Source organism: Phasianus colchicus, chromosome 7 (genome assembly GCF_987193195.1).
Source record: "Phasianus colchicus chromosome 7, bPhaCol1.hap1.1, whole genome shotgun sequence".
NCBI classification, from domain to species: Eukaryota; Metazoa; Chordata; class Aves; order Galliformes; family Phasianidae; genus Phasianus; species Phasianus colchicus.
Genome location: NC_143442.1, coordinates 30629728 through 30645025, shown reverse-complemented (window position 1 = coordinate 30645025; position 15298 = coordinate 30629728). Strand labels below are relative to the sequence as shown.

The 15298-nt window shown below is 37.5% G+C and overlaps 2 protein-coding genes across 16 annotated transcripts in view; one reads left to right on the top strand and one right to left on the bottom strand.

The window, feature by feature from the left end:
- CALCRL (calcitonin receptor like receptor) overlaps window positions 1-15298 on the bottom strand; it is a 67730-nt gene that overhangs the window by 32219 nt on the left and 20213 nt on the right. The window lies entirely within an intron of this gene.
- Window positions 1-15298, top strand: part of LOC116235940 (uncharacterized) — a 182053-nt gene that overhangs the window by 156695 nt on the left and 10060 nt on the right. For 11 of the 15 annotated variants that reach the window (XM_090144394.1, XM_090144391.1, XM_090144385.1 and 8 more), the window contains 2 exons: window positions 5980-6159; window positions 12049-12205. In XM_090144394.1, coding sequence (XP_090000520.1) covers window positions 5980-6105 — 126 coding nt within the window. In that variant the 3' untranslated portion in view covers window positions 6106-6159; window positions 12049-12205. Of the gene's footprint in view, window positions 1-5450; window positions 5543-5979; window positions 6160-12048; window positions 12206-15298 lie in introns of all 15 variants that reach the window. The other 4 variants (XM_090144403.1, XM_090144392.1, XM_090144384.1 and 1 more) reach the window with 2 other exon arrangements.

The window sequence follows — 15298 nt, the reverse complement described above, 5'->3', positions numbered from 1 at the left end:
ATCAAATACTCCAGTATCCAGCATTAAATTATTAATTCTCCTCAAGCGATAAAAGATTAAGTCTATTATTTTCACAATGTTTTCTATTCATTCCTTACAATTACTAACTTGTAAACACAAAAACTTATACACAGAGGAAAAAAAAATATCTTCCCAAACATTACTATTGGATTTAATTACAAAATACAGGCTGAGGGTCATTCAGATGCCTATTTCAGCAAATCACGTTGGACTTCAGCAAAACATTTCTTGCATCATCAGATGAATTCATTCAAAGTTTATTTCAGTTGGATAAGACAAGAACTTTCACAGCAAGATTAAAATTTTTTGATGAGCTGAAAAACGAATACAATTCTCAGGACTCTCATAATTGGGAGGCATGAGATATACAAGGCAAAGAAGTTAATAATAAAAGAACCCATTGTTAGATTCCTTTAAGCAATAATGCTTCCCGAGGCGCTGTTCTACTATTGCACATCTTCAATGATTCTACTGTGGGGAAAAGTGGACATTTTTATTAGGCCAAGATTAAATTTGAGTGTAATGGAAGTTAACCTGTGGGAAAAGATGGTAGGAATCTATGCAGAATCCTTCGACACCACTCACTGTAAGCCAGTGGGCACAACCTTAAAACTAACAGTTCTAGTGCCCCACCTGTTTTCCCAGTAAAAGACCATCAGTGGGATGAGAAGGGCAAATTTCAATAGCAATTCATATCTCTAAAATTTCATTATTTTTTTTTTAATGCATGTTGACAAAATGTCAGGGGAGCACAAAAACTGGAAAAGGGAAAAAAAACCAAAAGAAATAATAACCAATCCCACATACAAAAAAGTACAAAATAAACCAAAACAACAACAACAACAACAAAAAAAAGAACAACAGCAAAAACAACAACAGCGAAAATAAAAACATTTGATCAGCCTGCTTTTCGTTTTCATTACAATCCCCAAAAGAGAATGCACAAGACCATGCTGAGTTTCTCACTGATAGCGGTGACATCTATTGAAGAATGAATTCAAAAGGAACTGCAACGTAGCCAAAAGGGTCACTGGTACAGCTTTAACAGATGTTCACATTTCTCTTCCTCCTACTTTCTTTACAGGGCCATCCATCCTGCCTCATCAGCTGTTTCTACTTTTAATCTTTTCCCACTCTCCCAAGAATAAATGTCACCCTTGCTGAGTTCCAGACACTTCCCATTTCAATCATCCAGCAAAAGGGTAAAAAAAAAAAACAAAACCAAAAACAAACAAACAAACAAACAAAAAACAAGTGAAACAATAAGGATTTTTTTTGAACTTCAATCATCTGACTGGCTTTAATACATCAAGAAAATACACAGGCTTTTACTTTAAGCAGCTGCCCTTTAGCTAGACTTGAAGTCAAAATGCATCTCTGTATCTGTGAGATAGGGGAGAGAGTTACTGACATTATCGTGCCTACATTCATACACGTGCACAAAGGTATTTCACAAATTCTATGGTAATCTATGAACCTCCTGAGAAAAAATTTCCAGTAAAAATCCCATTAGCTTGCAACGATGCTATAACATTACAACACTGAAGTTAAACGTGGAAATGTGGATGTATATATCCTTCCTCTCTGCTGAAAGTGGGAGTGCAAATGGCTATTTCTTGACAAAAAACCCCACCCTCTTCCTGTTATTCTAGCACTCCCTACTTTCTTGGGGCTAGCACTTTCAGACCAGGTATTTTGTTATTTCTGGTTCTTTTTAGAGATAGGGATACAGTTCAAACTATTTCATTCCCTCAGGCAGGGTTTAGTTCTTTCAGCCCGAGGTATAGCCAAAAAAAAACAAGTTGGAAAATGTCCAACCCTTTCCAAGCATCCCTAATGCAAATTGTTGTATTACACTGTTAGAAAATTCCAGGAGCCCCAAGCAGAGCTACAGAATCACTTACTTCTCTGGTCACATAAGCTTTGGGGGAAAAGACTCTTCTTGTTCAGAGGCACATTCTTTTCTAACTATAATGGCTTTTGTGGACCATATTACTTTAGTCCTGAAAGTGAGCTACCTCCAAGCTTGCACAGAGACCAATTCAGGGCAATTTGGAAATCCTTCTAACCAGGTAAAATGCTCTTTTATTTCTGAAGGGACTTCTGCTAATTTTTGGACCAAACTGCCCCGTTGGTATTACACAACAGTTCACACCTGTATGTGCAGGAATTTCTCCATCCTCCTAATAATAACAGGGATAATGAGGGAAACTAAAAAATAATGGCCACAGAACAAACATACTGAACACTGGGTAGAACAGTTTCATGACATTAGAATTCCTTGCTCCCTACTGCTACTTTTAACTAAGACCCAAACATCAGCAGTTGCAGACTCCTAAAACAGGTGAGACAGGAAACTGAAAGATGGATTCTCTGAGACAACTTCTATAGTATAGAAGCACTAGCTCTTCACAGCTTCCTACAGACCTCACTGCACTGTATTTTACAATAAACAAAATTTAACTTAAACATACCGATTTAAAACACTGATAGGACTATCCTGTGAATGCTGGCAGAACTGCTGTAAGGCAGCGCTTATAGAATTACATTGCTGCACTTATTCTTTGAAACTTGTGTGACCACCACTCTTCAAATCAGATAGGGTCACATCGTGAAAAACAGGTTAACAGAAGTGAAAACAGAAATGCTTCCAGTACCATTCTGAACTCCTTCAGAGGACTGGGACAGATCCCTGTGTGTACCACTGGCTGGTGATGGGCAGCATCAGAAACATGCAGCACTACAAAGAGCTTGCCTAAGAAATGCAGCAGCACATATAAGGATCAACTGAGATCCCTTCATCTGCAGAAAAAAAATATGCTTACAGGCCCATTGAAGATGTCCCCAAACGGACTGACAACTATGAAAAGATGCGCAATATTCATTGCATCACCACAAAATATAAAATACAGAAAACAACTCAAAGCGCAACAAGCCCAGTTTCTTTCAACTTTTCATTCTCCAGACTTGCATCACTTCTCACAGAGACATCTTAAATAAATGTCAAATCTGTTGTTCCACACACCAACTTTTCTCCTTCTTTCTATCTGCCTTTCCAACAGTTTTTTACTACAAAGTAGTTGTGGTATGATAGCATTTACTCTGTTCTTGTGGACTAAAAAGAGAAACGTATGAAGCAGAAACAGAGGGGCATCTCCCATTTTTATGGATTTATTATTTTGTACCAACTTCATCACGCATTTGGCAGTAGTCTAGCTCAATACAAGAGCATTCACTGCTCATTTCTAGGACCACACATACTGTGTGTTTCAAGGCCCACTTACAGGCTTACAGCAAGCAAAGATGTATCATATCTTTTATTCTATTAGCATGCAAATTGTTTGGTTTTTTTTTTTTTTTTTTTTTGTGCATCACTCTAGAAGCTTGCCAGAGGCCTTGCAGAGATTACAGAACCATCTGTAGATAAAATTACACAGATTAAATTACTTCTGTGTACTTTTTCCCATTAACAGCTTTTGGCTACCATTCATCTAAGTTTTTTTCTCCCGCTTTTTCTCCCACTTCCAACAGATTATACTAGCAGTTACTGACAGCACTGTTGGCCATCTCTAATAATTCCTAAAATTGTAAGAATGTACCATAAATTGATGGTGGCGCTAGTTCTTTAGGCTACATATTACAGTTAAAAAACAACCAAACTAACCAACCAAAAAAAAAAAACCCCAAAACCACAACCCACGCAAAAACACAAACAACCCACAACAAAATCATCATAGCAACAGTTTTGAGGGTAAAACTCGAACAGGTTTCTTCCCATGAAATATTCAGCAACTTCTGCCCTCAGGCACCATCTCTCCTCTCCACACAGCAGACTGCAGAGCTAAGATGGTTTTGTGTCTTTATCCGTCACACCAACTTGGCTCTTTAAATCTACACTGACACGGATTCTATTGACAAAAAAGGATGCATACCTTTCAGATATAGCTGCTAGAAATACAAAAACATTTCCTTCTTGTTCTTGCATAGACAGACATTCTCTCTCCCTCTGTTTCAATGCCTTTATTATAGATTATTGAAGTTCTACTCTTCCCACTGAAATAAGTTGAACTTTCTATTGACTTCACAACTTATGAAGCCAGCAGTACGAAATGCTGCAATTGCACATGGAAGAAATGCAACGACTCAATTACAGACTAATAGAGCTAAAATTCAGCAGGATTGTTTCCATTTGTTAGATATCTAACTGTGCCAAATAAATGCATCATATGAATGTTAGAAATATTAAAGCAAAATAACAATACTCCACATTTCCAAAATAATTTCACAATGTTTTCTTGGTTATATTTTCTGCCAATAGTACTGATTATTTCATCTTCTAAATGAAAACCACTATCAAAGTCTGACAGCATGATATAGTATAAAACTTTCTTACATCTAGCTTAAAAAGAGATAACAAGAACAGGCAGCAAGCATAAAATGACCTTTACTATTGAAATCAGCTTCCCTTGAACACACACCTTTACATATTTTATCATAATAAAATTATAATAAAAAAGCAGGATAATATTTTCTCCACAGGTTGCATTTTAAAATGATTGAATTTCGTTCATTTAGTGCTTGTTTTACATTTCCTGCCTTATACTGTCTGAGCCCACGATTCTACTGGAATCATATAATATCACAGAATATCCCAAGCTGGAAGAACTCTTATTTCTTCATTCCAGCTGTGTATTCAAGCAGGGACTATCTTTAATATTTTAGACTAGGCCTTCATTAAACATTTTATTCCAAGGGCTCTATCTTTCTTCCTGTCTCCTTTTACAACTCCTTGGAGCTTGAATATAGGACAAGGATTTGCACAGACAACACTGCCATTCATACAGTTGCTACAGTGAGGACAAGTTTCATTCGTCCCTACAGAGCATGGGCACAGGCCTTAACTGAGAGCATGAAGACAGGACTTCTTTGCTACGATTAAGAGAACCGAGAGCCTTAACAACGTATTCCGAACAACGTTTCTCATCTTGCTTTCCACTCAGCTTGCATCTGCTGATATTAATACCACAAAGAGTAACCTGCAATAAATCTCAGCAGCAGTGCATGTTGGAAGGGTGTACAACGAGAATTTTACTCTGTAGCAGAGGGGCTTTGCCTGCTTCTTTTCTTTCCTTTAGCAGCTTCTTCGTTCTCTCACACTTGGCTTCCTACTCCCTCATTTCCCAACTGGGAAATACAGAGAAGTTCATTTCAAATATTTTACTTTAAACAGACTACAGTTATAAGATTAAATTTTATATGTGAAAAATAAGGCATATTAACTCTCTCCTCCAACATTTCTGCACTTCCAAGAAAAATCACTATCACTCCAAATTAAAATAATGACAGCATGAATTGATGACTTCAAAGAGACATGAAGACAATTCTACAAAAACTCTCACTCAGATGTTTGACATTCATTTATTTTCCAGACGCTGCCTCTTCACAAGTGCAGAGTGAACTGCTGTTGTATGTATGTCTTGCAGGTGGTGGTTTTATTTGAAGGACTGCTGCAGCTTACCAAGTAAGGACTGTAAAGAAATCCAAAGATTTCTTTGTGAAAATGTTTACAGCTTGAAGCCATTTACTCAACGGTCCCCTTATGAAAGCTTTGTTGTTGTTGTTCATTAAAACACGTTAATTTTACGAGAACAGTATTTTTGTAGTTCAAAGACTTTACTCAAGGTCAGAATAATGCAATAGGAATGAGAGAATGGATTAAACAAAATGAATCAGGACTTTTGTTTTTTTTCCAAGCTTACTGATCACACTCTTTGTCACTGGCCTCGAGCCAGTTTGGCAATTCCTTGTGTTCTGCGAAAGTCACAGGTCTTAAATCAGAAATTCTCCCAGATTCACATATTGAAGTGTGGACACTTTCACAAAAACACAGACAGAAGTACTCTAATTTTTTTTAAATCGTTTTCTTATATGAAGTTTTATATAAGCGTTATCTTTTAGGTGGACCACAGCACACTAACAACTCAGAGCAGGACGGAGAGAGAGCAGGTGGCCAGGAAAGGGAACTGCTCATGCCAGCATAAACACAGCGTTGCAGTAACTACCACATTAGAACCAGCATCCTAAATTTGAGTTCACCTTTGGTCATTGACTTCAATACAACGGATAAAGCAAACAGAGGTAAGTTTGCAAAGGAAGTATCTGAAGCACTATCATCTTTTGCTTTTGTGTTGATATACATATATATATATTTTGGGAAACCCAACCAAGCAAAACATAACATAAAGAAACAAAACACTCCCAAAGTTTTCATCTTATCAGCAGTAATAATTGGTCTCATTGAAAATTAACACTCAGACAGAAGTTCATTCCGAATATTGACATTTTCACTCACAGAAAATTTCTGATGCATTCACTACTCCAAAAAAAAAGTTCAGATAAATTTAAGGCAATTAAAAAAAAAAGTTCAGCTTAGCATACTTAATCAAAACAAAATAAACGCCCAGCTACTTCAAAGTCTTTACCAGGTCAACCTAAGCCACTACAGTTCAAGTCATTTCCTCTTTCAGAACACATTTAAATTTTCACATGCCGAAAGTCATAAGAGCAAGATCTGGTATATTTCAGCCTTTGAATATTAGACATTACAAGTTATACTGTGCTAAATTATCAAAACTATTAATCTTTACTGTAGCAAAAGCCAAGAAAAAACAGCAGCCAAAAACAACCTTTTGAATTCTAGCAGTTTGAAGCCTGTCTTCTTTCCTTTTTAATTAGCTTGTTATTTCCCATTTTTTTTCCCTATGCTTTTTCATCTTTTGTATTTCTCAAATGGCATTTTATCAACAGATATTTTAATTGGACTCATACAGAGTGTGTTAGCCATAAAGGAGATTTGTGAGATTCAAAATGTTAAAAACCAGTAGTAGTTAACCCCAACAGAATGGAAAGTATCATAAAACATTTTGAGTTGGGAGGGAACATTAAGGGTCATCTAGTCCAACTCCCCTGGAATGAAGAGGGACGGCCACAGCTAGATCAGGGTGCTCAGAACCCCATCCAGCCTGGCCGTGGTTGCCCCCAGGGACAGGACATCGGCCACTTCTCTGGGCAATCTCTTCCTATGCCTCACCACCCTTACTGTAAAACCACCTCTTCCTTAAGTCCAACCTAAATATCCTGTCTTTTAATTTGAAACCATTTCCCTTTGTCCTGTCACTACAGAACCTGCTAAACAGTCTGTCCCTCATCCTGTCCTTGCAGGGAAGTTGTTCCATCCCTTGGATCATTTCTGTGGTCCTTCTCTGGATGCATTCCAACAGGTCCATATCTCTCCTAAACTGAGGACTCGCATCTAGATTCAGTACTCTAGTGACATCTCACCAATACCGAGTAGAATGGCAGGATCATCTCCCTTAATCCACTGGCTATATCCAGGCCTTCTGGACTGCAAGGGCACACTGCTGGCTCATGTCCAACTTGCCATCCACCAGCACCCTCAAGACCTTTTTGGCAGGGCTGTGCTCCATCCTTACATCTCCCAGCTTGCGCTGACAGCAGTGGTTACCGTGACCAAGATGCAAGACACTGCACTTGAATTTATTGAAGCTCATCAGGTTAACCTGGGCCCATTGCTTGAGCCTGTCTAGGTCTCTCTGCACAGCATCTCCTCCCTCGAGAGTGTCGATCACACCACAGTTTGTGCCATCCACAAACTTTCTGAGGGTGTACTCAATCCCACTGTTGATGTTATTTTTGAAGATGTTAAAGAGCACTGGTCCCAGTACTGATTCCTAAGGTACAATACTTGTCACCAATCTCCATCACCATTCACCACCATGACTTCTCAGATATCACCAACAGTGGCTTGGTGACTATTTCAGCCAATTCCCTTGGGACTCAGGGATGTATCTCATTGAGACCCATAGGCTTACGAATGCTTGGGGTGCTCAGGTGGCCATGAACTTTATTTTCACTTATAGCAGGAGGAACAATGCTTCCACCTTCCAAACCATCTGCTTGAGGGCTGTGTGTAGAGCAGTCACCAGTGAAGAGTGAGGTTAAAAAAAAAAAAAGTTGTTGAATACCTCAGCCTTCTCTTTGTCCACTGAGAAATTACCTCCTACATATTCTTCAGAAGTCTATATCACTGAATAATGTTTTCTAGCTGTTTATCCACCTATACATGTCTTCCTGAAACCCACAGAGACATTAGTCTTGACTTCCAAAATCATGGCCTATCTCTCTGAACAAGTATATGCAGAAGAACAAAAGCTTGTGAATGACCCCTAATGACAGAAAAGAATGGAAGCACATACTTGAGACAAATTAAAAAAACAGCAATATGAAAGCTTTTGGCTTTACATCTATAACCAGAGACTTTGTTATATCTCTCTCCTCATTTTCCTCACAGAGCAGCTGCAGAGGGGTCTTAAAGTAGCCAAAAGTAGAATGACCAATAACAGGGTGTTTGTTTTTTTTTTTAATCTCTCTACACATACCTCCTTCAAGCGCTACAGCTAATAATAACTCAAGGATAATTTTTTACCAATCTGAATTAATATTAGTGTGGACAAATACAGGACAATATCATCCACCAATGTTTCTAAATGGGAAGTCTCTTCAGCTTCATCCACACTGTACTGCATCCAGAGGAACATTCACATAAGCACAACTCTGACACAGGCTCAAGCTTCTAAATGTAAAAGAAACACTTGTTTTGCAAGAGTTACTGTCAGTTTCATGAAGAATTACAGGACCAGAGTAATTAACTAATCATCTTAACAAAATGAGAAGTGAAATCCTTTGAAGAGGAATCCAAGTGCTACCAAGTGACTACGCTAACCTTACGGATAGACCCATAACTGGCCTTAAATTTGAGCTAACACACTGTTCCATTTTTATGCTGTTAACAGGAAGGTGATGCTATGCCAGTGAAAAAGCTCTACTTGAAGAGATTATGCTGCAGGGAAGCATGTTACAAGTTTGAAATAGCAGAAACAGTTGGTGTGTCACCTAACAATTTAGCTGGCATGCAGTCTGTAAGCCACACACATATTTCATGGCCAAGGACTACACTATTTCATCTCCTCTGAATGAGAACTGCAAAGATGACCATTAATAGGAGCCCTATTTTAGGCACAAGTATTGCCTTTTTCCTCCTTTTCGCAGTGCATTCCATCTGTTTCACATAGCTGTGTAGTATCATTCTGGCAGGATGAAATGTATCATTGCACATTATCACATAAAATCCTCCTCTCTTTGTGAAGCACAGATTTTACAGACAGTGCCAGCTGCAATCTGTAGGAAGCAGCCTGGATGTTTCCATGAATTCAGTTAAAGATCATATGCTCAGGGCGTGGCCGTGGGAAAGACTGGTGTATCTTACACACAGTCCCAGAAGTCCAATTAGTCTTCCTTAATTGCAAACAGACTTTTCCACATCCTATGCACTATTCCACCCCGGCTTACCTGATTGCAAACCAAAATAAAAATATTAGTTAAGAACATTAAAATACCACAGATATTGGAAACAATTTCACAGCCTTGATAAAACCGAGTCTCTCTTGGATAAGGTATTTCTTGAGAACTAAATATTTCGTTCCAAATGTAATAAAACATCAGAAGCACTATGGCCACAGCACAGAGGAATGGGAATTATGCACAGCTATTCTGTTCATAACTTAGGTATAAACTCTACTTATATTTCATTCACATATTTAAGGTCATTGTCTCCTTGTCACATGTAGAAATATTAATCATATTAAGGCAGAAAATTATTGTGGAAAATCTCAATTAAGGATTGTCCAAATGGCAAGCAACTGAAAATTTCCACTATAAGCATGAAAAATATAGATGTCTTAAGGTAGGCATGCATCTTTTCTGCAAATTCATGTCTTGCATTTATTTTCCTAGATTAAAAAAAAACAAACAAACCAAAACAAAAACCTACAAAATTCTGATAGTGACTTAATTGCTCTCCATTAAAATAATCCTGGGGGAAATAAAATGTAGAATTCTATAGGAAGCTTTGATAAGGATAATGTTTACTAAAATTAAATTAAAACACATTCTACTGACCAGTCCTTGCCCTTGATCTGCCAGTTTCTCAGATGTAGTTGCAGTACTCACTTTCAGTAGGCTTGCAAATCAACTTTAATAGCAAATATTTCTTAGACTAAGTTACCCGAAGTCATTATGAAAAGATAATCTTCTCTTGCATTTTTCCACTTTTTCCTGTGGTTTTCTACATAAGACACCTCCAAAGGATCATCCAATGCATATCCTCCCATTTTACTCAGAGGATTCGAACTTGCGTGCCCCACCTCATCTCTCTCAAAACTTTGTGTTTTTCCTGTTCCACCCAGTGTGCAAAACTTCAAATTCCTTTTGCTGAGAAATTTTGTTCACAGCTGCTTGCTTGGCAGAGATTTGGTTGTGGGGCAGGACGGGGGAAGACAGTTTTCCTAGCAATGGGGAAAAACAGTACGAACTTTCATCATCAATGGCCTTGACATTGTTGGAACCAACGGAAACCACATCACCAAACCGATTCCATGCAAGGGAACCATACAGAAACAAACAAAAAAATATCTCCTGCATTTATATCGAGGTAGCTTATGCCAAGCTTCCTTCGGTGAAATACAGATTTCTCCTGCACGGGCTTCCTCTTGCTGTTGATAGAGCAGGATATTTGCTTAAACTCAACAGGTAATAAATACAATATTCTGAATTAATCAGCATATATGGGAGAGAGAGAGTACTGTTCTCTTCTGAAGCTGTAAAGCAGAAATCAAGTGCTCTTTTTGGTGACATAGATAACTGGGTCAAGCACAGACAGAAAATTTCCATATTAATTCTTAACTAGATGCAAGTATTTTCCGTAAGAGGTATGTGCCTTTGTGTATTTGCAGAAATAAAAATGTTAGTTTCTGCTTCAGATCTACAGAATTCAAAGGACAGAAAAGATCTGATGAGCTAACTACTTGCTTCCCTAATATCTCCAAGTTTCTCATTTGAAACCACAATTTGCAGGTATAAAACTATTTTTTTCCCCTCTCCCCTCCTGCCACCCCAAAGTAAACCTATTTCCCCTTCTCGAGACACCGTCAGGGAATAACTGTCTCTAGTACTGGTATTTTTATTTTTTTAACTGCCCAATGATGTGATAGTGCAGAGAAATAAGCCAGGCACCTTCTTTAGAAAAGCTGAAAGCTACTAACAGCTGTTATTACCTGGACAGTCTCTCACATTTCACGGAACGTTTTTTTTTTTGTTTTTTTTTTTTTATGAAGGCGTTAATTATTCTGGATAGCATATAAATGTTTTACAGGAAACAAAGTTCTTCTTGCTTTGTCTAAAACAAGTATAAGATGGATTAAACACAGACTTTGATCAAGAGCAACACTGACAAGCTTAGCTGCATCTGATCTGTCATATTCCAAAAGTCATCATCTCCTAGATACGAATTCAGTAAGACACTGAGATATCAGTAAGCATCATTCTCATCCTCCAGACTAAAGTATATTCATTCCCACACTGTTGTTAGCATACAATTTCTAGCTTTGAAGTCATTACTGATCTGTCTTGTACCACTTATGGAAGCCATGGAGAATGGAAAACCTTTGATAAGCATTTTTAAGGAATAGAGAACTTCAAGTCTGAAGTGGCTATCACCCAGAGAGCTGAACTCTGAACCCCGCACTGTTGAGTACCAATCATTACATAGAAGATGACCTTAAAACATCTGTTGAAAATCAAACTACAAATCTTATGGGAAATTTGAACTAATTCAGAACTGAGAGCCAAATCAGCTACTGAAAGTATATACTACTACTAAACGTAGAATGATTACAATACAAAGAAGATGGGTTCAGTTCTAAAAACAAGAAACAAAAAAAACGACAACAAACCTTCAAATGATGTCTTTGGATATTCCTTTAAGCTCACAGAGAAGTACCAAGGGAACACAAAGGGATGATGATAATCAGTATTTTTAATTCTCCTACTGAATCATAGAGTTCAGAGTCTTTAAGCAGCTAATACAGATCTAATTTTTCTTCTCTGCAGGAGAGAATACCAGTGAGAAATGTAGTGTTTAGAATCAGCCTACTCAAAATCTGTTCTCAGGCTACGGTTTGGACATGATTACCCCTGTTAGTACACTTCATATGCTGAGTTTGAAGGAAGATTTCCCAGGAGGAATTCCCCACATTAAGTCACTTCGGTGAGACAATCTACATCAATATTCTCTCTGCATCTACAAATCACCAAGCAGGCTTCCAACACAGCTAAGTAAATGTATAATCGTTACCTAATGTGACCTTCTGTAGCCAGCTCTATCTCTATCTCATCTCTTGCAACCCATTCTAAGATCTCACCTTATAGAATGAATTGCATTTAACAACCTTGTATAACAAATATTTGCACCCTTCTTAATCATAGCTTGACCCCCAATAACATGAAAAATTCACACTGTAATTAACAAATGACATTCAGATGTAACTACATCATAGTGAAGTGTATGAAACACTAGTGCTGCATTCCATGAAGTAACAGTCTCCTGCAACATACTGGCATGAAGAAAGCTGATTTTAATTTAAAGCTCATTTCAACTGTCTGGCCATCAGCCACATCGATTGTCATAAATCCTCCATTTCTCCCAAAGAGTCTCAGCAGGAATTAAAAACCACCTATGCTTAGATACATAATAATGCAGGAATCAATGGTCAATCAAGCCACTGTGACTGACAAGAATTCCCAGTGAACTTCTACAGCACCCCAGACAAAATAAATGCGCTTGAAATAAATTGTTTTTTAAAATACTTCTTGATTTTTCAGCTTAACATCTAGTAACAGCAGCCAAACGCAGGGCTGCTTTTTCATTGTTGCTATTATAAATGATATACCTGTAATGCCAGCATGAACCATTAATTAAAAGCAGTCTGACCTCTTAAACTTTTGTCAGAAAACAAAACGTTAGGAAAGGAAAAGTACTGTAAGAAAATTATCACTACTTTAAATAGAACATATTTCTTGACTAAAAATTTGAAAAATACTAAAGGGTATGAAAGAATTTAACTTACATTAAAATATTATATTTAAGAGCTAAATATCCATCTGATTATTATCTTCACTGAGTGTCATTTTAAAAAGCTACAGATGTAAAATCTAAAACTTTCTTCAGATTTTGAAGCAGTCCCCCAGTCAGCAGTTCTCAAACACTTTACAGTCCTTTGGTTGGGGAAATTTATTATTTTGTCCCAGTACTGTAAGGATTTCTCAAATCTCTGTGCTTAAAACAATAGAACTTGAAAGGGTATTAATGTCAGAAGCTAATGATAACTTTTTTAAATAGCAACACCATTAACAATATTACTACCCAAACCATACCTTGAGGACATTCACAACACATGCTGGTGCAGTGGAAATGGACCTGCCTAGCTACTCATAACATTCATGCCTTTTAACTAATCTTCTGCAAAAAGAAAAAGTGAACATCACATACAAATACTGCAGAGAGTGCAGAATTGTTACAAATCAAACCATTGGCTCTCATTCTGACTTTTCTACAAATTGCTGGTAGCATAATTGCTCTATAGTACTTATCTCAAGTTGCAATCTGCAAACACACAGACGTAACTACATACATACTGCATCTTCCAACCAGAATTCATCACACATTTCCATACTGAGAGATATCAAGCCTAAGTTCACTTGCCTGCTCTGAAGGGATAAGAGACATACACCAAAGCTGGCCTCAATGTCTCTCAAGCATCCTGCATGGAGGCAGCTGCCATTGAGGTGCACTTAGCAGGCACCAGTAGGTGCCCACGTACTGGGCAATCCCATCCCACCTCAAATATGTGAAATCCTTACAAATCCCTGCCCTATTAATAACTTTCCTATAAATGGCTTAGCTGAAGGAGCAGGAGATAAAAAACATACAAAAAAATACAATGGGAATTTTAAGAAGCATAAAAAATAGCATATTCATGTTTTGAGTTTCCAAGTTATTCCACTAAAGTCGTTATGTAATCACATGCCAAGAGCAAAATGAAAAACAAACTCAAAAGCAAAGGTTGTGTGAAAAGAGGAGAGGTGGATGGGTGGGCAGGTTAAAGGCTGAATCACCTCCATAGAGTGCAAAAAAAGGGCAAATCAGTTAAGCGAAGGTTTCAGAAAAACTTCACCAAGGGCCAGAAAAGCATTATGAAAATTTTGGGTGAGATCCCAACAAAAAGGTGAAATATTGCAGTATGGCTGTACAAAATCAGAAGACAGCTGAAAGAACACTGGAAAAAAAAGTTGTGCAGACTTCCAGCAACTGTAATCTATCAAAACAATCACTAAGGCAGATGAGTACAGCAGGCTGTTTAATTTGTCTTGTTTGTATAGACTTTAAATATTGTATACCAAAAGCACAGACAAACAGAAATATGGAGTCATTTTTGCAGCAAACAGCTCCTCCCAGAGTTTAAGTGACCAAATTCAAGTGTTCTTGAAGCAGTGAAAGGGGTGAAGGAAGGTATCCATTTGCATCACATATTAGTTTTACTGAAGCATCATTAGCAGCTTGCCTCTCTGATTGCAAATGGCTCTGCTGGGATTTGCCAAGCAGTCATAAAATGGCAGCTCTGAAGATACAATTTTATAGAAGTAATGCAGCAGCACCATGCTCTATTTCCTAACATAACTTAGATCTTGTAAGATTCATTGATGAAAAATATATCCAAAGACAAGTGGCATACACTGCTCAAATAAGATCATGCTGGAAATCCAGGCAGCCCCTTAAACAATTTGAAAATCCTCTCCAACAAGTTATTTTCACCATAGGGCTTTAACAGTTCTAGTTTGGAAAAAAAAAAAAAAAAAAAGGCATTCAGTGCTGTCTTAGTTTTGCTCAAGGACTCTTCCATGGACTTTTGGTGACTGTTCATCTGGAAATTAAGGACTCAAGAGATTTTTTGAAAGTAGCAAGGGATATCCTGAGTCCCAGCCAGAAGCCTAACAATACAGCTTCCAACAGCCAAAACTGTGTGAATTGTATTGTAAACATCACTCATTACCATGCTGCATGCTCATGGACCCTTTATATAATTGTATTTTAACTATATAATGTCTTATCTTTGAAAGATACTAAGTTGTATCTCATAGATATCTAGTCTATTAAAAAAAATCAAACTGTGGTTTTAAATTACTGTTTATATCTTAATACATTGAAGTAGTCAGCTTTGAAAGCTATTCAGTGTGATTCTCATGTACTTTTTGGGAACAAAAAACAAACTTCAGATTTGAAAAGTCTATTCTCTAAGTTATT